The following is a 24,655-nucleotide window of genomic DNA, read 5'->3' as shown; positions in this document are numbered from 1 at the left end:
ATAAAAAAAAAAAAAAAAAATGCTATAGTAAGTGCTAAATTACCAGGAATTGTTTGTTCCTTATTACAGAAGGAAGGCACTTTACTGGATTTTTCTTTCTGCCATTCTCTTATTTCCACTTATTGCTTCTCTTCTTCTCCTTCTCACTGTCAATCTCCTTTACATTTAAAGTAACAGAAACACATTTGGAACTGTTAACATTTCACTATCTCCATTGTATTTTATCCCATTCATCAGAAAATAAGAATTTCATGTAAGACAGAGGACACTCAGCCTTAACATACGTGTGCAACAGCTTAAGACGTGTATGTTGGGACTCAATTCAGAAACTGATCAGGTGGTCCTTGTGGGACAATAGTAGTGGTTTAATGGTGGGAAAGCAGCTCAGAGAGCACAGAAGGTGGTAACATAAAATAATGCCATGTCTAATTAGAAATACAGGGGGAACTTTTCAAAAATTTGCTATTATGGCAACTAAACTATTCCTAAGATTTTTAACATCAACATCCCTTCTTCATAGACTTGTGAGCCGACCTTGAGCAAGTTACTTAACCTCACTGTGCCTCAGTTTCCTCACTGGTAAAATGTAAATAATGCTAGCATTTGCCTCATAGGGTTGTTCTGAGAATTAAATGGCCTAATACAGGTAAGTGCTTGGAGCAGTGGCTGGCACATAGTAAGCATTATATAAAGTTAGCTGCTGTAATAACAATAACCACAACAATAATGATATTATAACAGGTGTATAGGGATTTTTACATGGTAGCAGGACATATAATACAATGTCAAGTAGCCATCAAATTATGGAAATTGAGGAACCAAGAGGAGGGCCAGGAACCAAGAAAGCTTAAAGCACAAAATGAGGTCCTGAGACAAGAAGGCTAAAGGTATGGCTGAGCTTTTCTATAACAAAAATCTTAAAATTATCTGTGTTGGGTAGCTATAGTTCTTTATAAGAAGAATACTCTTGAAATTAGTAAAATATTCTAACCCACACAAAAATCATGATCTAATATAACTTTGTTTTGTGCTTCCTTTTGGGATGGATCCCAAAGGTTCCTACATGGAGATCTCTATTCATACCTGGACATCTGACAATTATATTTCTGATTGTATTGCAGGTAAATTTTTTCATCTATTTAGAAAAGAGAAGAAAACAGCTAACAAGCCTAGCAGCAATGCTGTCACCCAGCATAAGTCAGTAAACATCTCTTGGTTTCCTACATGGTAAATGGTAATAACCACCCTTGATAACTACACAACAGAAGGCTTGGAGAATGCCTACCAAAATCCATAAGGCACACTTGAGGTTGCAATTATGTAAACACAGAATGGTCTCTCTTTCAAGAGTCAATTTTAAGTGACTTAAAGCAATATGTTAAAGACAAAAGCCTTCTAAAACCAATGAAAAATTGGACTTAGATACTGTACTTTGACACGAATCACCAGCATTACAAACGTCACGGTTACACAAGGAGTGCCACTAGTAGGAAGCTCTGACATACACACACCGTACCTGAAAGACTGCTTCTCAACGCACAATGCCAGTCAACACTGGAAAGTCACTGCGAATATGGAGACTGATAGGCCAAGCAAAGCCAACGCATTTTTACTTAACAGATGGATTCTTCCTATTTCCACAGGGATCCTATATGACATCTAAAATTGTCAGCTCTGAATGACTGATTTAAAAAGAAATAAGTATGGTTTGGTCCTAAAACCAATTATTGAATTATATGAGCTTTCAAATCAATTATTTTGGTTTTGTGATAATTTTCACTGTTGATGTGACAAGGAGAATGAACCTCCTTTTTCACATCTTTAGGATCAGCAGAATAGACATATGCTGAATATGAATATTTAGAAGATTTTTTCCATAAAGAAAAAGTATGAAACAATCAATAAAAAGGAGCCCTGGTGGCATAATGGCAACCTGCTCCCATAAAGATTACAGCCTTGGAGACCTATGGGGCAATTCTACTCAGTCCTGTAGGGTCGCTTTGAGTATGAATTGGAATCGACTAGATGGGACACAATAACAGTCAATAAAGGAATTGCTACAAAGCAGGACGCATCTAACCAAAAGACAACAGAAGGTCCATGTATTACTTAAAAAGCATTACTGTATTTGGCATGTGTGATGAATACCTATGATTCCTCTAACCCAGGTTTCCTTTTTGGACTTTCATCATTGTATGTTCTGTGACAATCTGTTCCCAGAGAATTTAGAATTTGAATAAAGACTATTTGGTTGCTTTTTATTTTTTTTTCCCAGATGGATGTACAAGGATCTTAAAAACAAATATTCTCTAGAAGACAGTATGATGAGTGTATTTAGCATTTCTTAAAAACATATCATCTAGAGATGAAAAGATCTTCAGGCTGAACTCTAGCTCTTCCAGCCCAATTCCATAATGGGAAGTTAAACATGATCACAGCAAAAGGTCCAGGGAAAAAACAATAACAAAAAAGTGATAAAGATGGAAAATTGTCTCCAAAATAAAAAGAAAAGGAAAAGAAAAAATAACCTCTCCCCCACCAAATACAAACCACCACACCCCTTTAAATGCTAGGAATGACTCAATATGCCTTTGACCTAGGCATACTGGTACAAAACAAAAGCTAAAAGACTGGTTTTCCTTATGTATTTGCATGAAAATAATTATAGGCACACCTAACAGCTCCTTCTAATTTCTCTAATCACATTTTTTTCTAAGCAGTTTCTCATATCCTGGTTTATCAAATGGTTTAGGTGATTAGAATTGGTATATCCATTAAACAAAATACTATTTATTCTGCCACTATATCCCTAAATAGTCATCTGGCTCTATTTCTGCAGGTTCATTTAAACTAACCCCTTGAAGCACTCTGTGTCTTTTAGCTTTCAACGACCTGAGCAGCCCAGTGGCCTTGCGTCACCTGCATGACCCAGGCCAGCCACACTGTTCATAAGTGAAGTTCCCCTCTGACCCAGGTAGGATTAGGATGAGAAGAGAGCCTGATCACGCTAGGCTTCCCCTTTCTGTGGATGAGGTCAAGGAGAGGAGCCAGAGGGACAGGGCTTTCCACCAAGATGAACTGTGCATGCTCCTGGTTCATCCACTGGGTAAGGAATTAGAAGAGACAGAATACGAGGATGATGAAGACCAAAGAAGGGAGCCCCTGCTTCGAGCTTCCCCAGCCCCTGGCACCGTGATCGCTGCCCTCACCCTGCTTTACTGGTCCTCACTCCTTGACTGTGCACTGACATACTGTTTGTTTCATCAGAGCCCAGGACAGTGCCCAACACATAGAAGGTGCTCAATAGAAGGATTTTATGTGCATGCATATATATAATTGTATGCATGTGTGTGTGTGTGTGTGCGTGTGTGTATGTTTAAAAAACAAATAAGGAGCCCTGGTGGCACAGTGGTTAAGCGCCCAGCTGCTAACCAAAAGATTGGTGGTTTGAACCCACCAGCCACTCCATGGGAGAAAGATGTGGCAGTCTGCTCCCATAAAGATTTTACAGCCTTGGGAACCCTATTTAAAAAAAAAACAAAAAACCATTGTCTTTGAGTCAGTTCAGACTCATAGAGACCCTATAGAACAGAGGAGAACTGCCCCATAGGGTTTGCAAGGAGCAGCAACTGGGGGATTCAAACTGGTTGGCAGCCTGAGCTCTTGACCACTATAGGGCAGTTCTACTTTGCTAAGAGTCGGAACTGACCTGATGGCAATGAGTTTGGTTTTGTTTAAAAAATAAATCAGGAGCCCTGGTGGTGCAATGGCTAAACATTCATTCAGCTGCTAACCTAAAGGCTGGCAGTTCAAACCCACCCAGCTGCTCCACGGGAGAAAGACATGGTGATCTGCTCCCATAAAGATTACAGCCAAGAAAACTCTATGGGGCAGTTCTAGTCTGTCACATGGGGTCGCTATGAGTCAAAATTGACTCAATGACACCTAACAACAACGACAAAACCAAATACTTTGACAATCAGAAGCTGCTGGTTTGATGAATAATGTACTTTGTACTTGCAATGTGCTGCATAAGGAGATTTCTAATGAACTGAATCACATTTACAAGCATTGCAAAGAGAACTTACTACGACGACTTACATTGCTAAGTGAAGAATGACCACGTAAATAGCCTCTTTTGTAAATGTGGATTTAAAATCTGGGTTTGCTTAAAGTAAGATTTGGTGACAACAGTCTGGCTTTCTATCTGGCTGAATTTGAAGTAAGACATTTTGAATTAGGGTCATTTACTAAATATTGGAGCCTACAGTCTCTTAACGCAATTGAGTGTGATCAAGACAAATAGAAGTAAAACAATAACTGTTTATCAACTGGTCCACTTTTTCATGATAGGGTAAAACAAAATCTCAAAATTCCCTGAGAATTTTTTTTTTTAATTGTACTTTAGATGAAGCTTTACGGGGCATACTAAAAAAAAAACTAGCTTCTCATTAAGCAATTAATACACATATTGTTTTGTGACGTTGGTTGCCAACCCTACATGTCAACACGCTCCCCTTCTCGACCTTGGGTTCCCTATTACCAGCTTTCCTGTCCCCTCCTGCCTTCTAGTCCTTGTCCCTGGGCTGGTGTGCCCCTTCAGTCTCATTTTGTTTTACGGGCCTGTCTAATCTTTGGCTGAAGGGTGAACCTCAGGAGTGACTGCGTTACTGAGCTAAAGGGTGTTCAGGGGCCATACTCTGGGAGTCTCTCCAGTCTCTGTCAGCCCAGTAAGTCTGGTCGTTTTTTGTGAGTCAGAATTTTGTTCTATGTTGTTCTCCAGCTCTGTCCTGGACCCTCTGTTGTGATCCCTGTCAGAGCAGTCAGTAGTGGTAGCAGGGTACCAACTAGTTGTGCTGGGCTCAGTCTGGTGGAGGCTGTGGTAGTTGTGGTCCCTTTCCCTAAGAATTTTTTGTTATACTTTAAAATTTTTCTCACTTTCTTTCTGAAATAGAAAGATTCCCTCCTTTGAAAATTGTACTTTTCTTTAAAAATGTACCCTAGGCTTTTCTTGTCTTATGAATTATGGAACTTTTATCCTAAGTAGTGTATATAATTTTAAAATTAATATTGATTTTGGTTATTGTAACCCAAATCGACACTATCACAAAGTTATATATATGATGTAGATTCAACTTACTTTATCAAGTATTTATTTGCACCAGCTCTAGGAAGTTTTTCCGACCACCCCAGACTCCCAGCCTAGTGGTGGGCACACTTGTCATGTCTACTGAAATTCTGCATAGCTAGGTGGTCTGCCTAGTGCAAAGTACTGTGCTGCTCACTGCGCAAGATGCAGTGACATAATAAACACTTTTCTTTAGTCGCTCACCATCTAGGGGGAAACACAGGTCTGTGTAACCAGGAAGACAGTGCAGGATCACAGAAATGACGCAGGCTGTAGATAACCTCGTTAAGGGGTAATTTAACCTCTCCAAGACTCACTTTGCTCTTTGGAGAACAAGACTATTATTACCCATAATAATAAATGTGATAACACATTAAAAGCATTTAGTAGGAGCCAGTAAAAAAAAAAAAAGCTACCTTTTTTCTTACTCAAAGCTACAAAATAAGTTCTAACAACCCCAAACAGGTACATAGACAGGCCTACATAACAAACCCTGTGGCACATTGGGGCTGCAGGGGATGGAGAAATGGTTTTAGGGCGGATGATCACCTTCCACAGCTCCAAGAGAACCAAATACAAAAGTGGCCTCTCTGCTCAGCTGACTAGCTGTGAGCTCCATGAACAGAAAACTGTATTTCTGTTTCATTGAAATAAGCTCCCAGGTGCTCTGCTTGGCCTCTATGTCTCTCAAAAGGAAGACAATACTAATAACCAACCTTACACAGCATATACAAAAAGAAGTATCTATTCCATGTTTTAAAGGTCATTGAATATATAACAGGTAGATAGTTGAAGCAAAATACCATATTCATCAGTGCAATACAAAGGTTCAGCAGCATTCATCTGGCCTCATTTTAAATTTACCACAGCCTGTAAATTAGAGGATTTAAAAAAGCATCAGGCAAAACTCTGAGCTAAGTGCAAACGAAAAGCACAATCAGAAGCAAATTCGTGACTGCTTGAAGTGTTAAGGGTTTGCCAAATGGGATGGTACTTAGATTTTACTACTAATCGGAGTTTATGTAAAGCCAATAGAAAGATCTCAATTATTGTTAAATACCCAGAGTAGAAATTTGCTGCTAAACTGCTGTGGAGTATCGGTCTCAGGTTGGCTTTTGTAAACAGCTTATTTTATGTACTGAAATTATCACAGGAATACCACACACAAAGCTGAACTTTAAACACACAATCCCAGGCATAGATACAGTCTGAAGAAAATAAAGGAAATATAAGTTGGGCTAGAAACTGCACTATCTGATTTTTTAAAATATTTTGCTCTAGTTGAAAGAATCTATTTACCCTGGACTAGTGAATTGATTCGACGGCAGTGGGGTTTTTTTAGTAGCTATTCTACCAACTTAATATTTCAAAACGTGATGATGGCAAAATGAGATAACCTGATCATTCGTAACAGGATTTTCTTACACCCAGAACATTCACACTATATCAGAAACATACAGAGGCGGGTTTGTGATTCACACTCCTGGAGATCTCAGTGGGCCAATATGTTACACTGAGACATCAAGCCTACTATTTAAACAATATGCTGTCTGGTTTCTATGAAAAAAACTACCTCCCAAAACAATGATCCATGTTAGGTGAAGCCAAAGGGAACGTCAAACTTGAGAGCTGCCACCTTGCCACATCTCTACCCCAAGAGCCAGGAAGCCCGGGCTTTTATACTGCACTGACCCTGCTGACCTAGAGGGGGATCTTGAGTCAGCCAAGAGTAGTGTAATTTTAGAGTCAGAAAGGGCTAAGGAGATCACAGAGTGCAGCCTGATAGGCAAAGAAACAGACACCTACCCAGGCACTAAGCTGAACGCTCCTCCAAGATCAATTTTGTGACAGGACTAAGTGTAAAGCCCAGTTTGAAGTCCCAGAGTCTTAGAATGCTTTTGATTACTTCCTGCCTCCTCAACTCTGAAAAATGAGATCACAATAAATGCCCTTCTACCTCATTCAAAACATTATACTATTTGAGTGGCTACTATGTTCCAGGCAGTCTTCTAGGCAGTAGGAAAACATATCAATCAGATCAAGACATACAAGGTCTCGCCTTATGGGACTCACGTCCTAGATAAGGAAAACCCACAACGAACCAGCAGGGGGAGTACAGGGAACAGTGGTGCAGTAGTTTTAAGGGTTTTAAGAGTCTGAGAAAGGATTAGCACCTAGAACCTTGCCAGGCATAATGTAGGCACTCAAGAAATAACTGGGTTTGCTTTTTTTTTTGGGGGGGGGGAGGAATAAACATTAAATTCTGTATACATTTTCTGGAGGTACACACCCAACTATGGATTTCAGCTTAAGAATCTGTTGCAGAGGGAGAGAAGAAGAGGTCTACGATAGGTCCTACGAGTCAAAGGAACTCAGGAGGAAGGATCTGAGAACTAGGAGGAAAACATGATTTAAAAAAAAAAAGGTAATTATAAGGGAATGAGATAAGTACATGGATAGAGGGATAAAGAAATTAAAAAGGCAAAATGGAAAAAATGGATGGAGGGATCTAACCCTGCTTGGAGGGGGTTAGTCAGGGAAGGTTTACTAGAAGAGGCAAAACCTGAGCTAAGTGTTTTTTTTTTAACAGTTTACATTTCCTTAAAAAAAAAAAGTAACACATGCCCAGTGCAGAAAGCTTAGAAATTATTGCAGAATGGAAAAGAAGAAAATTCACTAATAATCCCACTGCCCAGAGACCGTTAACGTATTATATTCTAGTGTGCACATGTGTACACGTGTGTGTAAAAGGTTGCAATGTTAAATTTACCTCTTAGTCAAGAACTAGGGTAGTTTGAGTTCATGTACATTTGAGATAAGAGCTGGGGCAGAGTTGGATTATTCTGCTTGATAGAGGAGTAAGGAATCTGTGGTTTTCGCAGGAATATGAGAAGCCAAAGAATCTGAATGTTACCTGGAGGGAGGAGGAAAAGGAGAGAGGAAAAAATTCCAGAGTGGGAGTACAAAGGAAAGGACTTGGGAGGAGACAAGTAAGGATCAAGGGAGCCTGTTACATTATTTCTGAGGGATGTGTAGTATAAATGTTCTCCATCTTCTTATATCTTCAGGGAAGTCCATCTAGATCAGCAGTATTTTTGTGCATATGAAGTCTTTGGGGGAACTCAAGGAGATTCTGAGTTTTATATATAAGTTGGCATGGGGAAACTCTGAGTCCACATGTGGGATATGCAAGCTACAGTATGAAAAATATATAGTATTTTGAGTGCACATTTATTACAAAAATGGTATCATATAATATATACTACTTTTATCCTGTTTCCCCTTAGAAATATATTTTGAACATTTTGCAATGCCAATAAGTACTCCCCCCCCCCCAAGTGACTTCAATGGCATTTTACAATTTCAGGAAAAAAATATATATCACCTGTTATGGTGGTGCTATGGTTAAGCACTTGGCTGCTAACCAAAAGGTCGGGAGTTTGAATCCACCAGCTGCTCCCTGGAGACCCTAAGGAGCAGTTGTACTCTGTCCTTAGGGTCACCATGAGTCAGAATCAACTTGACAGCAACAAGTTTGTTTTTGGTTTGTGTCTTGTTTATGTAACTAATCTGATGTTGGACATTTGGGTTATTTAGATTATTTTCAATGTTCTTCTCTTAGAAATAATATTGCTTTGGAGTCCTAATTAGTAGAACTGGTCAAAGAAAACTATCATAATACTTATCACACTATATTTTATTATTTATGTAAACATCTGTCCTGTAAGGTAGGATTTCTACCTCGCACCAAGAACAGTACCAGGTGTATGGCAGTGCATTGCATAAGTGAAGTACACAGATGGAAAATGCTATCACAGTGCAGAGAGGGGAGATAAACCCGGTGGGGTGATGAGGGAGGCATTATAATGGCGATGTGAGCAGTTAGAGATAGAATGATCAAAAAGTCAGCACCAATCCCCCTTTTGATACAATTCTTGAGATCCATTTCTTGGGATTTAAAAATGCTACAAAAAGAATAAATCTAGTTTGAACAGTCATAGACATAGGGAAACCTAAATTTGAAAATAAGAAGGTAGGCTTGCTTCAGGAAAATTTAAACCAGATGAAGACACAACCAACAAATGTCATTTTAAAATCATGGGCTTTTAAGGCATTCTGCAAGTTCCTTCTCAGTGACACAAAGAACGTCACTGGGATTAGATCAAAAAAACAGGTACTAACAGTAATAGAAGAAAAAATTACTTGATTCCTCCCTTTTCCTCATCTCTTATGACCCATCAATAACTAGCCAATTTTACCTGCTAAATATTTCTCTAGCCCACCCCCTCCTCTCCACTCCTGTTACCTGCACTCATCATTTCCTATCTGGTTTCTCTGTCTGGCTCTCTATAATCTATCCTCATGCTGCCACCAGAGTGAGCTATTTGAAACACAAATCCACTACTATGCCCTTATCTAAATGCTTTCTTGGCTCCCCAACACCTACAAGGTTAAAGAGCCAGGTCCCTGGCATGGAAGTCCAGTGCACTCCCTGCTTCCCACCTTCCACTCCTCCAACACTGACCAGTTTGTTATTCTGAGCTGTGTAATGTTTTTTTCTCTCCTCCAGAAATTTCCTTCATTTTCCTCAACGCCTGACATGAATCCTTGCCCTTTCCTTAGTTTACACCTGTATGTTTTCTAAAGCTAAGCTCTGATAGGCCATCTTCCATGAAGTTACTGAGGTCCCGCAGGCTGGGTTTGTGTCTCTTCTGTGACCTTATACTGATACATGCATATTTCTATGAAATCTTGACCGCTTGGGGTAGAGTGAGGGCTTAACAATTCTCTGGCTCCCACCAGACTGTGAATTTCTGTTAGTCAGTGATTGTTTAATTTATCTTACATATATGGCCTGGTAGAGTTTCAATCATGTGACACGTATTCAATCACTTTTTGTTGTTGTTGTTCTAATGGATGAAACTTCCGTAGCTTGGAAAGATTGAAAAACAGCTAATAAGGCCAGGTGATTTCAAATCCTAAAGGCTGGTGGAAAGAACTGAGGACACTCATGGAATCAGTGAGTATTAATCCCAACCATGAGCTAATAGCTTTTGAATTAAAAGAAATTCAGTTCTTAGTGAATTCCTCATGATTCAACATAGTTTTATGCACTGGGACTTCAGAGATTGAAAACACATGCTTCTCATTAAAGATCTCACAATCTAAGGAGAGAGAAAGACATAAAACACCATGAAATACAGAATTCTAAGTGCTAGAAAATAAGGGTATTACTACAAACAACAGGGAGTGACTAACTGCCTAGAACTAGGGAATGTTAACCACTAGTGGGAGCTCAAGTTTTCTGCAAACCTTAACAGTTTCCAGCCCCTCAACCCTCACCCCTGGAAGAGTAATTCTGATGAGAAATGTCTAGAGATGTTTCAACAAACAGATGCAGTACCGGAGGTATTCATTCTTCTCTGTCAAGAATTTTGGAAGACAGCTTCCTAGTTAATTGGCTGTAAGAGGTCCATATTTGTGCCCATTCCAAAGGTTTTAAGTTTTCACTAGTATTTCCATGATATGATTTTAATTAAAATTAATTTAAGCTTTAAAAATAATGAATCACTTCGAAGACTTACCAAGTCTTTTAACATATTAATGTGCATTTTGAATCTCCAAAATGTGAATAGTTCATGCAATGTGTCCTCAAACTACAACATTATGCAATTCTTTCTTTAAAGACCATCTTGTAGGACTGGGTGTCCATAGAATACATTTGGAAAAATTATGCCCCACCTATTTAACCCAGAAAAAACCCAGTGCTGTCGAGTCGATTCCGACTCATAGCGACCCACCACCTATTTAGGTCACTGCAAATGTTGCAATGGAATGAAGAGCGAGTTAGGTAAAACATTTTCTTTTGTGTGTGTGTCAAGCAGCCATGTACAATCATCATCTTGATAAATACCATGTCCTAAAAAAGGAAAATGAATGGATGCTTGCATCAACACACACACACACACACACACACACACAACAACAACAAAAGGAAAGGTGGAAGGATTATATTCATTTAATTGAGAGAGGGAGGGTTGTTGTTCATTACTTGCTGACTTGTTTATTCACTACTTAGGAATGATCCCTAATACATTCACAGTACCTCTTAAGAATTAGACATGGGCTTTTAACCCAAGAATTTATCTGAACCTATTTTGAAACCATCCGCATCTTCAGCAGTGCAGCCCCCTAGGGAAGCCCTTCTGTGACTTTGTGTAAGGAGTAGACCAGCTCCCCTTTTGAGAAAGCAGGGCTACAGCTCCAGGCATCCTCAACCGGGCAGCAGGTCACTTGGAACTTGCACCTGAGGGGTGATTCTCTAGACTGAATGTGGCCACTGCTTTTACTGCCATGCACACTGGGGCAATGTTTGCTTGGTATAAGAACATTCCACTGGCCCAGCTCCTGGCTGGTGTGAGGCTGGGCTTCTTAACCTAGGGGATGAGAAAGCAGAAAGGAACAGAAAAAGTTCCCTTCTTCTGCCTTCAGGTTGGTCTCTTTCTGATAGAAATGGAAAGATTGTGTGAAAAACGCAGCTCCTTCTTATAAAACCAGTTATTATATTGCGTACTCTCATTTATCTGACTCTAGTAGTTCCTTTCGAAGTAGAATAGAAGCTCTGGGAACGGATCACCACTTATGCTGATCACCCAATTCGCCAACACTTTCCTTTTCTCTCTGTAAGATGTAATGAATAATGTCCAGGGCACACTCAATATGTGTGGCCAATGGCCGCTACTCCCTAAGACAACCGTGCACTTCTGCTCCCACCAGTTATGTTATACTTCTGAAAGTCAGTTGTATTTTCTTTTATGCTGCTGACATAAACATAATTTAATGGTTAGTGAGCTCAGAAATATGATTGTTTAAAAACGTAGAATGATTTAGAAAAACTCAGTAAATGTGTTTTCTTAAAAAAAAAGTCTCAAATTACCATGTTTTACTCAAATAACGCACTCTTTTATGTTTGTTTGCTAACCTTGCCCTCCCCCCATGAGGTATTTTCATAAGCACGCTATGCTAATTTCTTTTTACAGCAGCATGTTAAAAAAATTGGTATATCAGTGTTTATGAAAATACCTCACAGAGGTGGGAGGGCACGGTTGGCAAACAAATGTAGAGGGCGTGTGTTACTTGTGTAAAAACATGGTAGGTGTTAATGAGAGAACTGTAAAAAACTTTATGGGGAGGGGTTCATTAAAATAGAGAATTCTGCATGGAGGCTGCTTCCCAGTGTCTTTAAGTATCCTCATTTGGCTTAAAGAAACCAAAATTGGTACAAAAAAAGATACAGGTTTATGCAGGAAAAACAATGTGGCACTCCAAATCAGGTTGTCCACACACAAAGAAAACGCCTTGACCCAACATACATCACTTGTTATGATTTCCTGACCTTCCAATTAACCATCCTACTTGTGACCTCAAGCTCAATGGATAAGACAGCTTCGACTTAAAATGTAATTATTTACCTCCATTTATCATTTTCCTTTTGATTATTAGTATTACCCCACCTCCCTGCTTCTGGGAACATACAAACCACGTATGTATGTACAGTAGAAAATACTAGACCAGATGTCAGAAAACAGATTCTAGTCATTACCTGGACCATAGCCTTGGAAGTCACTTTACCTTGCTGGGCCTCAGTTTTCTCATCTATAATGTGTGTGTATGTGTTAGGGGTAGGGATGGAGGGTGAGTGGTAGGTTATGAAACGGAGTCAGACTAGATTATCTCTCCAGTCTCCTCTGGTTCTTTAAAATGCCATTCTGTGCAATTCAACTCATATATGACAGGCAGCATTCCTTAAAGCTTTTATTAGTTTTTAAGGATATATTACATAAAAAAAATTGAAGAAAAAATATCATTTTTAATGTTGAAAATGAGTAAATTTACTCGGGAAGGGTAAAAATATACAGGAATTTTAATTAAGAAGAAGAAAATACAAAGTTAACTTACTTTATACATAGATTAAAATAAAATTTAAATTACCAATATAAAATTGATAAATGATATCATTGTTATTTGAGAATAGGAAAAAATTTGTAAGATGTGACACTTTAAATGTCCATGCTAGCTTCAATGAAAAACATTTGGAAGAAGTTATTTTTATTAGTTTACAGTTCCAAAATTAATTACAAAGCTATAGTTCTGGGTTTAGTTCTGAGAATAACATGCAATATAAAGTTGTTTAAATAATTTCTAGTATTAATTTTAATTTTACAAATACAAAACTCAAAACAATTACCAGTTGACATCAAATTCTTAGGAGAAAATACAGGGGCAGTGCTGCTGGGACTAGCTTTTAACAATGGATGAGCTAATATAACAAGAGCACAAAAACAGTAAAACACAAAATAAAATGGGATCTCATAAAAATTAAAAACTTTTGTTCACCAAAAGACTTTACCAAAAAAGTGAAAAGACAAGCTACCAACAAGAATATCTTCATAAACCATACATCTGATAAGAACCTAATAACCAAAATATACATAAAACGTCAATGACTTAACAACAAAAAGACAAATAACCGAGACATATAGGCAAAGGACTTGAATAGGTATTTCCCCAAAGAGGACATTCAAATGGCTGCCAAACACATGAAAAGATGCTCAGCATCATTAGCCATCAGAGAGATGACAATCAAAAGTACAGTGAGATTCCATTTAACTTCCACTAGCATGTCTAAGATAAAAAATAAATAAAAAACGAAAATAACAAATCTTGGTGAGGATGTGGGAAAATTGGAACCCTTATCCATTGCTTGTGGGAATGCAAAATTGTACAGCAGTTGTGGAAAACAGTGTGGCAGTCCCTAAAAAAACTAAAAACAGAACTATCATATGACCCAGCAATTCCACTCCTAGGTATATACCCAGAAGACATGAAAGCAGAGACTCAATCAGACACTTGTACACCAACATTCATTGCAGCACTAGTCACAATAGCCAAAAGGTGGAAACAACCTAAATTTCCATCAACAAATGAATGGATAAACAAAATGTGGTACATACATATGATGGAATACTACTCAGCCAGTTAGAGAAATGAAGTCTTGATACCCGTTACAATATGGTTGGAGCTTGAAAACATTATGCTGAGTGAAGTAAGTCAACCACAAAAAGGACAAATACTGTATGACTTCACTTACATAAAAAGACAAGAACAGGCAAATGTATAAAGTTAAATTGGCAAAAACTGTGTGATATATTTACAACAACAACATCAACAACAAAAAAGAATAGTTGCTGAGGCTGCTTATGTACAACCAAACACCTCATGGGATTCAGTTCTTGGCTTGGAGGTTTAGGGTCATGGTTTCACGAGATATCCCAGTTAATAGGCCTAATAACGTGTTTAATGGTTCTGTTCTACCTCCTAGTTGGTTGCATAGTGCCTGGGGTCTTAGAAGCTTGCAAGCGGCCATCCAAGCCACAACAATTGGAATCTATTCACCTGAAACATCAGAGAAAGAAAGTCAGGAATACGAGGAGGAAATGGAATGAATGGCTGATTGCCCCCCTTCCGCCCTTTTGCCATGTGACCAGAACTGGATGGTGCCTGGCTACTATTACTGAACATTTTGGTCAAAGAGGCTATAGAAGAATTTTAATCAAAAGAAGGAAAATGCAGACCATAATTTAAAATTCTTATGGATTCCAGTCTTTCTGGAGCCATGGAGGCTGGAGGAACGCCCAAAACTACTGCCCTGAGATAATCTTTAAACCTTAAACCAAAAACATCCCCTTAAGTCTGCTTAAACCAAACAATAGTTTAGCTTAACAAGTAAAGAATGTCTGCCTTTAAGACAGGGAGCAAAGGCCCTGAGATCAGAGGGTGCCTGTTTGAGAAATAGTGAAGAGACTGCTGTGGTTAGAGGAGAAGCAAGTAAAAGAGAAATAGGCTATATCATCAGAGAGGTAATAGGGTAAGACAGAAAACAGAGGAGCCCCCAAATCTGCAAACAAAGTAACAAGAAATGGGCCAGGGCACAGAAACAAAGCCATTCCCCAGAACAACCGGGCAGGGTATCTAAAAACAGCCCATAAACTTCTTTAAAGTTGCCTTTCAGAAGCAAATGGGGAAGACCAGGCCCAGGGACAGGCACAGAACATCCACCTGTGGCTGCCGTGTGACCTTCCACCAGGGGCAGTGAGGGGCCATAGCCCCAGCCGGGGAATTGAACCCAGAGAGCAGCAGACTGTGCAGGCGTGACACCCCATAATAAGTCCTGCTTCGAACCCCAGAGGCCTCCAGGACAGGAGCTATCTTGGAAAGCTGCTGCGCAAGCACCTTAGTTAACATATTCCCGCCTGTGCCTATGAATAAACATGAATCTTTTCCTGCGCATTAACTTTTAAAAACTCAGGCCCATCTTTTGTTTTCTGACAGGAGGGTAAACTTTGCTCTAGGCCCTCCTTGTCTCAGCTTGCGAGCCTTTTCAATAAAGCTTTGATCCTGTGGAAAACTACGTTCCTTACCTGCTCATTCTTGACCAGTGAGAAGCAAGAACCTTATTCCGGTAACGTCTTGAGTATTAATTATGCTCTTTTAAGATGTATATGAGATCAAATTGATAACAGCAACTTGAAGATTAGATAGTAATCTGTGAGTTCATGTTAATGGGGGAGGAACAACTCAGCAAAGAGGGTAAGAATGGCCGCACAACTCGAAGAATGTAATGAATGTCACTGAATTGTACATGTGGAAACTCTTGAATTGGTGTGTGTGCTGCTGTGTATATTCTCAAAAACGAAAAGATAAAATAAAGTATAAAAAAAACAAAACAAAAACAATTACTGGTTGAAAAAAATTAACTGCCCCAAGAAACAAATGCATTCTTCTTTAAAATCTAACTGCAACAGAGCTAAAATGAAAAGTCACAACTGTATTTCTTTATCAGAAATGTAGCTTGTCAAAAACATGTTCGTAGATAAAAAGAAAAGTACTGGAGAGAACTGCTTAACATACTGTTTTTATATTTCTTTCTAAAATGAATAATTAGAATGGTGCCTAAATACCCTCGCATCATAAAAGTTATATAACTTAGACTTGCATACAATGATAAGAAATTTAAATGTAAACAGCCTTCATCTTTTAAAAGAACCACGTGCCATTTGTGAATGGGGAAAATAATGTTAAGTGTACTATTCAGTTTATATGCTGCCTGAGTCTATATCAAGTTTTCTTTTATGATTCAGCTATTCCAAGAGTTCCAAGAGTCTGAAAATATTTCATTAAAAATTAATGTGTTATCCACACAAATGGCAAATATTGAAAAATGGGAATATAAATAAAAATAGTAAGTCTCCTAATACTGAAGAGGAAGAAAGGCTGCAGGGGGAGGAGAGCATGTGAGAGGGAGAGAGATTTTAAACATCCGGTTTCTATTTTGGACCGTTTATGGAAACAGACAGACACAGCAAGCCGAAGCCAAATATATTCTCGGGCTCTGACAGGATTTGTTTTCTGTCTTGTCATTATTTTTACTATATTCTTCCTAATAATATTTCTCCAGTGTTCTAGATTTCCTAACGGACAATACCAGTCTCATTAAGAGCTTACAAATGAGAGGAAGAGAACTCCGCAGAGCCTCCAGGCACCGTCCTGTCGCCGGGCTGTCTAGCACGGCTGCTAGCTGGGGGGCTGAAGCTTTCCCAGGCGCTCTTCAGTACAAAGGCGCAGACCAGGGCAACTTAACCTCCCTATCCTACGCTACCTTCTCAAATGCCTTCGAATGATTTCCTTAGGAACCAACACAAGATCTCTGCTTGAGGAACAAGTAGCTGGTCTATTACAAAAAGGTAAAGGCAATGATGAATCAATGATGCCTTTTGAGCTAATGCTGGTACAGAGGCAACAAACCCACTCCAGGTGTGTCCTCTTTGTTTGCTCTTTGTATAAGAAACGTTGCATATTAAGTAGCAAACAAGTACCTACTTCTTCTATCTCACTGCTTTCAATTTAAATGCCACTGAGAGAAAGTCACATTGCTAACCAAGCAAGTGGTCCTGAGGATACACTAGTCCCTATGTTAAAACACAATAGAGCTCCCCTACACCAAAGATAATGACAGGACTATTTTGAAAATATGAAAGATTTGTTTAATGCAGACTCTAAAAACATCGTTTTGCATCAAAATAAGTGTCCCTCTTCATTACACACTGATTATTTCTTATAGAATTTAAATTGTACATAAAATTATAATTGTGCCTTGTTTAATGCAAATTGATTGTCTCAATTATTGGGAAAGGATTTGAATTTTAATGGACTATTTTACTGGAGATGTGCCAAGCAAATCAGCAAAAACTCTAGTAGCTCTAGATGTGGAGGTACACAGCCAAACACTTATCTAAATCAGGAAGGACAATGTGGCCTCCAGAACTGATGCTACAGTGGTTCAAAAAGGTTAGTAAGCTTTTTGCTGTGAAAAGGAAGCCAGCCGTTAACTTTCAGAATTCGAAGGTTCAGTGACAGTGAGGCTGTAATTTGGTTTCTTCTCTCTGAAAAATTGGGGAAATCTACAGATTAGTAGTAGGAAGGGCTTTTTTTTTTTTAATGTTCTTTCCTTCTAATGATTAGGCTATTTATGAGAATCACAGCTTTACCCTGAATGTAAAATGGACGTACAATTCAGTGACACTGTGTTACCCAGGCACTGAGACACCCTTGAATGTTACATGTGAACAGCTGAGGGAAAGGCCTCCCCAAGATGTTGGCAGCAGATGCATTCCGGCTGCGCACCACATACCGGTAGTTTCTGCTTGACATATCTCCTCTAACAAATCCAGTATCATGAAGTCAAACAAATCTTCTCCATACTTATAAAAATGGGCAAGAGCAGACCTCAACCGTTTTGCTACCCAGATGGCTGCAACGTTTTTATAGTTAAATTGCAACCAGTCATGCCGGAGGTATCAGGGCACATCTGCCCCTAATTGCAGCCTTCCAAGGTCTTTTTCTCAAACCCTCAGCCTCAAAGACACTGTTGATATAGGTGTAAAAGTCTCCTCTGGGTAGAATATGATGAACCATATCCCTCAATTATAAACTATCATGGATTTAGTTTAACTGCTATCAAACTGAGATAATTGAGGAATTGAAAATACAAGATTTTAATCACTTCAATATTGAAAGAGACTATTTCTGTCCTGAAAAACTGGCACTATTAATTTAGGCACCATACAGATGTTATATACAGACATACAGATGTTATGTACGGAGTATAAATTAAGACTTGGGCCAGTGAATACAGATTTCTCCTATTCATCCAACTTCCTGAATGAATTTCTGTGATGCTAAAGAATCAAGCCAAATATAAGGCACTTCTTTCTATAACGAAGTCCAGAAGGGGCAATACATTACGATCAGCTACAGTTGTGATTTGTTTCTTCCTCAGTGCTGATCTGGCTTACATAAAACAACCTCAATGTTAAGATAGCTCAAAGTCTACATGTCCTAGATTTTTTTTTTTTTTTAAGGAACCCAGAGATTTCTGGCAACTAGGTGTTTGATGAAGAGTCCATGTTTCACAATGAGTAAGTCTCAGATTTTGGGTAATACAGCTTACCAGAGTGAATTTTAATAAAATGCCACACCCCAGCATACCATTTCACTATGTAAGAGCACAAAATTTGGCCACATGTGGATATTCTAGAAATGAAGAGTGAAGGCAAATCAACAGAACCATGTAAAAGAGGGAAAGGAATGTAAAGGTGAGAGGAATAACAGGCAAAGGAGGAGGAGGAGATTAAAAAAAAAAGCGCAAATAAACAGCACTAGGTGGTTAGAAACAATTCAGCATGAATAGCATGTTTGGCATCTTAATACCCATCCGTCCCCTGTACCCACACTTGCAGAGAACTGGTTGAGCTTCACTTAGCAGCCAGAGTCAGCAATACATCAGCTAGATGGAGGCCTACTTTCTTTTAATGATGCATTTGCTTAGCATATAAAACACAAAAATTTGCATTTAGTGGAAAAGAGTTACTCAAGAGCCACTTGTTATGGCTTTTCTATATTTATAACAAATGCCCTTGAAATACCTGTTTTTGAAACTGCTGCTTATTTCCCAGGGGTGAAAAGGGGAAATGGTTCTGCCCATCTCACACAAAAAATTTATTTCATGGATAATAGCTATTTCTGAAAAAGAAATTAATTTCTAAAAAACACAAGCCCAGAAAATATCACTACATATCATTAAGATACTATCACAAAACCAAATATTTTCTCAGTTTAAACCTAACTTTTATTTCTTTATATCACCTTGTCTTCCTCTCCATATGAAAGATCAATAACTACATTTCTTAGTCCCTCTTTATTGTTTTAATGTTGTCTTCTTTTACATAATGACATTGCTGTTTCCTGTTTTGAGCATTTTTTTATCATGATTTATTTTTGTGATTTCCCTATCTGGTTTGATATCTGATTGCTCTGTCCAGTGTTCTAGTCTTGGGCTGATATCTGATATTATCGATTTTCTAACCAGAAAACTCTTCTTTAGTATTTCTTGTACTTTTGGTTTGGTTTTTACAAATTCCCTAAACTTTCGTTTATCTGGAAATGCTCTAGTTTCACCTTCATATTTGAGAGACAGTTTTGCTGGATAGATGATTCTTGGCTGGCAATTTTTTTCCTTCAATGCTTTATATAAGTCATCCTATTGCCTTCTTGCCTACATGGTTTCTGCCGAGTAGTCCGAGCTTATTCTTGACTGTCCTTTGTAGGTGACTTTTCGTTTATCTCTGGCTGCTCTTAAAATTCTCTGTCTTTGGTTTTGGCAGGTTTGATTATAATAAGTCTTGGTGACTTTAAGATCTACCTTATGTGGAGTTCAATGAGCATCTTGGATAGATATCCTCTCATTTTTCACGATATCAGGGAAGTTTTCTGCCAACAAATCGTCAACAATCCTCTCTGTATTTTCTGTTGTCCCTCCCTGTTCTGGTATTCCAATCACTCATAGGATATTTCTCTTGATACACTCCCACATGATTCTTAGGGTCTCTTTATTTTTTAAATTCTTTTATCTGATTTTTCTTCAAATATATTGGTGCCAAGTGCTTTATCTTCAGTTTCACCAATTCTGCCCTCCCCTTGCTCAATTCTGCTCCTCTGACTTTCTATTGAGTTGTCTAATTCTGTAATTTTATTGTTTTAATCTTCTGAATTTCTGATTGCTGTCTCTCAATGGATCCTTGCAGCTTATTAAATTTTTCATTATGTTCTTGAATAACCTTTTTAATTTCTTCAACTGCTCTATCTGTGTGTTCCTTGGCTTGTTCTGCGTATTGCCAGATCTCCTTCCTCATCTCATTCCTGATGTCTTGAAGAGTTCTGTACATTAATCTTTTGTATTCTGCATCCGGTAATTCCAGGAAGTCACCTTTATCCAGAAGATCCCTTGATTCTTTGTTTTGAGAGCTTGTTGAAGCAATCATGGTCTGCTTCTTTATGTGATTTGATATTGACGGTTGTCTCTGATCCATCTATAAGTTATTGTATTACTTTATGTTTGCTTACTGTATCTTAGTTTCTTGCTTTGTTTTGCCCAAGTAGGTTGTTTGAGTGAGCTAGCTTGATTATTTTCACCTTGAAGCTCTAACGTCCTGTCACCATATGGCTAGAGCTGATACCAGGTATATGAGCCTAGGAGTCCACTCCCTTTTCTTGTATGGATTCAGCGCAGGCGTCCAGGTAGTTAGTCATCAAGTGTGCGGTACAGGCTCTGTCCTACAGTCTTAGAGGGGCAGGGGTGATTGGCATAGGTACCGGTATCTGGTTGTAGCAGGGGGTCATGCTCTGAACAAGGCAGCGGGCTGACAACTGTCCCCCAAGTGTCTGTGAGGAAAGCGTGTCCCTGTTCCCTACAGCACACAGGTGGGTGGGTTCTGCAGATGGACCTTGGGCACCCAATGCTTTTGGTTGTAAGGACTGGGAGATACCAGTTATCCTTGGACCCCTGTTGCAGGAGGCTGGGTGACCTGAGTGGAGCCACCAGTCCTTAGGCCCCTGATGTGGGTAGGTGAGGACCTGCTTAATAGGCAAAGTGGTGTCAAACATCAAACACCCACCTCTCTACCACACATCTGAAACAGTTGCAGTGTGCCTATTCTTCTAAAATAGGCTCACACAGGTCATGCGGGGGGAAAGGTATTCAGAGTCCATGGACCATTTATGCTTGGACAAGAGCCGCTTCTGTCCTGAGCTCCTCAGGTTAGTGGAGTTGGCAGATTATCTTTTCCCCCAATTGTGAATTTATTTCTTCTCCAAGGCCGGGAGAATGGCTCAGAGTGCTCAGCAGGACGCATCTCAGGCCCAGGGAAATCAACAGCCACTGAAGCCAGCTTCGGAGCTGGGGGCATGGTAAAATATACGCAAATACTTAGCTTTTGCCGAGGGCGCCGTTCTTCTCTGGTTCCGGAGGTTTGAGTAGGCTGTGCGGCTGGCTGTTTCTCCCTGAGGAAACTGCAGCTGAACTGGCTGTTTCTCCCTGGGGAACCTGCTGCTGAACGCTACTACCAGCCCACTCCCAGGAATGGCGCCTGAGGGATCCCGGTGATTCAGGTCTGGCAACTCCTCTCAGCTTCTGAACCATCTCTCCCTCCTCCTGCCACTCAGTCTGTTTTCTAACTTTGCCTTTGATGTTCAGGGCTCCTAGCTTGTCATAAATATAACCGTTTCACTTGTTTTTTTCAGGTCTTTGTTGTAAGAGGGTTCACTGGAAGCATCTGACTACTCCTCCGTCTTGGCCCTGCCTCCCGAATATTTTCTTTAATCTGTTAAATTTCCATCACTAGCAGTATGCGTGCCATACAAGGCCAAAGCAATGCCTGAAGTCTCTTTCCCCACTAAATATATGCATTCAACTAAGCAAAGAGAAACAATTTTAAAAATGACTCAAAAGCATTGCTCTTCTTATGTAATCACTTCAGAAGTTATTTTGTTCAAAATTATCAAAGAAACATCAAAAACAACATGGTGTCCCACAAAGGAATTAATTCATCATGTTCCATTGATTCTAGATTTCAATCTTTTGTGCGACATCAAGTAGTAAAAGAGCCCAATGAACATTATTGTCAAAAGGGCTGCACATATATACTCAATTCACCAAGTAGCCCTCCCACCATTGCAGAGAATTCCAGCAATTCTTCCTTTAACTGACCAATAGACTCTCTGACAGACAGAATTAACCTCCCTTCCCAAGTGAGGTGAAAAATGTCTGGCTTGGAACAAAACTCCACAAAAGCAGCTTAGAACTAAGTATTTCTTGAGATGAATGTGAGGGTCTTGGAGTCCCCTCTATCAGCTTTATAGGAAAGCCTACTCTTTTGCTTTTTCTTTTTAATTGCTGTATTTTTCATTTAATAATGAAATACAATTAAGTTTAAACTGCCAAATCAAACCCAAGAACTTTAACAAAAACACCTTGCTTTCTATGCATCAGCCAGGTTTAGAAACTCATTTAAGTTTCATAACAATTCTATGAGGTGAGGACTCTTTATTTTCTTTTTATTTTACAGATGAGGAAGCTGAGTCACTGAGAGGTGAAGTAGCTTGTCCAAGGTCCACGGCAGGTTCAGTCATGGGGCTGGGATTAGAACCCAGGAAGAATGGCTTCAGAAACTGCATATTTTAACTGCTATGCACATATGACCCATTAGTAACTACAAAAAAAAAAAAAAAAACAACTTTTAAAAGTTCATTTAGTCTTACTGTAACCTTGGCAGAGCTCTGAGGCATAGCATTAGCCTGAAAAGCTCCCAGAAGAGAATTTGACCTTAGACGTAACATTGCCACCAGTGAGTTGGAATGGGAAAATCAGGAAGGATGCCTCAGAAACTGGGAATCTGGGCACCGAGAGTCCATGCTGGTTCAGATGCTGGCTTGTTGGGGAGCCTTGCATAGGCTCTGCAGCACTGTGATTAAAAGCATGAGCTCTGGCAGCTGACCATCTTGCATTTCAAGACTGCTGATACACATATTAGCTATGCGACCTTGGGTAAGTTATAGAACCTCTCAGAGCCTCAGTTTCCCCATCTAAATAGGAGACAATACTATCTCAATAGAATTGCTCTGATGATTAAAATGGACTCTGCTGCAGATTCTTCAAGTATAAAACTAGAGATTTACAAGGTCCTGTGTACTTCACAAATATTGTGAGTCAGTGATTGGATTGATTATAATAATAATTGATTATAGTTGATAATAATAATAATACCCCACTATATTTACATACAACATCATGATAAACAGAGAAAAGACTGAAATTGTTAAGGATTTCATTTTACTCAGATCTACAATCAACGTCCATGGAAACCGCAGTCGAGAAACAAAATGACATATTGCATTGAGGCAAATCTGCAGCAAAAGACCTTTTTAAAGTGTTAAAAAGCAAAGATGTCACTTTGAAGACTAGGGTCCTCCTGACCCAGGCCACGGTATTTTCAATAGTCTTATATGCATGTGAAAGCTGGACAATGAATAAGGAAGACCAAAGAAGGATTGATGCCTTTGAATTATGGTGTTGGCAAAGAATATTGAACATGCCATGGACTGCCAGAAGTAAGGACATCATGCTTGGTAAAACAGAAGGTCAACCAAAAAGATGAAGACCCTCAATGAAATGGATTGACATAGTGGCTGCAACAATGGGCTCAAACATTGCAATGATTGTGAGGATGGCACAGGGCTGGGCAGTGTTTCATTCTGTTGTACACAGGGTCACTATGAGTTGGAACCCACTCAATGGCATCTAACAACAACAACAACATATTTACATGGAGTCCCTGGGTGGTACAAACAGTTAACGAACTTGGCTACTAACCATAAGATTGGAGGTTCAAGTCCACACAGAGATGCTTTGGAAGAAAGGCCTTGTTATCTACTTCTGAAAAATCAACAATTAAAATCTCTGTGGAGCACAGTCCTACTCTGACACACGTGGGGTCACCATGAGTTGGAGCTGAGTCCATGGTAACTGGTAACTGGCACATTTACACAGAACTTATGTTTTTCAAAAAAAAATTTATACACATAGTCTTATTTGACCCTCTAACTATTCTGCATGGTACTTAATCCCTATTTCATGGATAAGGAAGTTGAGTCTGAAAGAGTTTATTTGGCCTATCCTAAATCTTATGGTTAGCAAGTGACATGGCCCACGAATCCTGAGCTTTTGTTTCCTATCGAGTGTTCTCTCTTTACTATAATGTGCTGTTTCCATTGAAGACATGATGCCTGCTTACAATATGAATGGTGAAAGTTACAGAATATGGATAAATGGAAATACGCCTACTCCTCATTTACTATCTCACATTGACAATAGTGAAAATCTACTATCCAACTATTTTGCGCGTCAATTATGTATGCCTGGCAGTAACGAATGCTGAGATGCCGCACAGGCTTTGTAGCCTCTCAGGTCACTTGCTTGGCAACTGCACTTAGCCCTGGTGTCTTCCAGGTGGAGGACAGGACAATGCAGCCCTTCTTGGCAGAGGAGGCCATGCGGGGAGAGGGAGGAGGGAG

At 39.3% G+C, this 24,655-nt stretch overlaps 1 protein-coding gene across 7 annotated transcripts in view; it reads right to left on the bottom strand.

Annotated features, from left to right (window-relative positions):
• Positions 1 to 24,655, bottom strand: part of SDCCAG8 (SHH signaling and ciliogenesis regulator SDCCAG8) — a 242,379-nt gene that overhangs the window by 43,151 nt on the left and 174,573 nt on the right. The window contains exon 17 of one of the 7 annotated variants that reach the window (XM_023549322.2): positions 8 to 22,794. The exons of the other annotated variants lie outside the window; for them this stretch is intronic. Within the exon in view, the coding sequence (XP_023405090.1) occupies positions 22,788 to 22,794 (7 nt within the window). The 3' untranslated portion in view covers positions 8 to 22,787. Of the gene's footprint in view, positions 1 to 7; positions 22,795 to 24,655 lie in introns of those variants that run through there. 7 annotated transcript variants of the gene reach the window in all.

The sequence above is a fragment of the Loxodonta africana genome, chromosome 25, assembly GCF_030014295.1.
Source record: "Loxodonta africana isolate mLoxAfr1 chromosome 25, mLoxAfr1.hap2, whole genome shotgun sequence".
NCBI lineage: Eukaryota > Metazoa > Chordata > Mammalia > Proboscidea > Elephantidae > Loxodonta > Loxodonta africana.
Note: the sequence above shows the minus strand (reverse complement) of the source record. Positions and strands in the feature narration are given on the sequence as shown.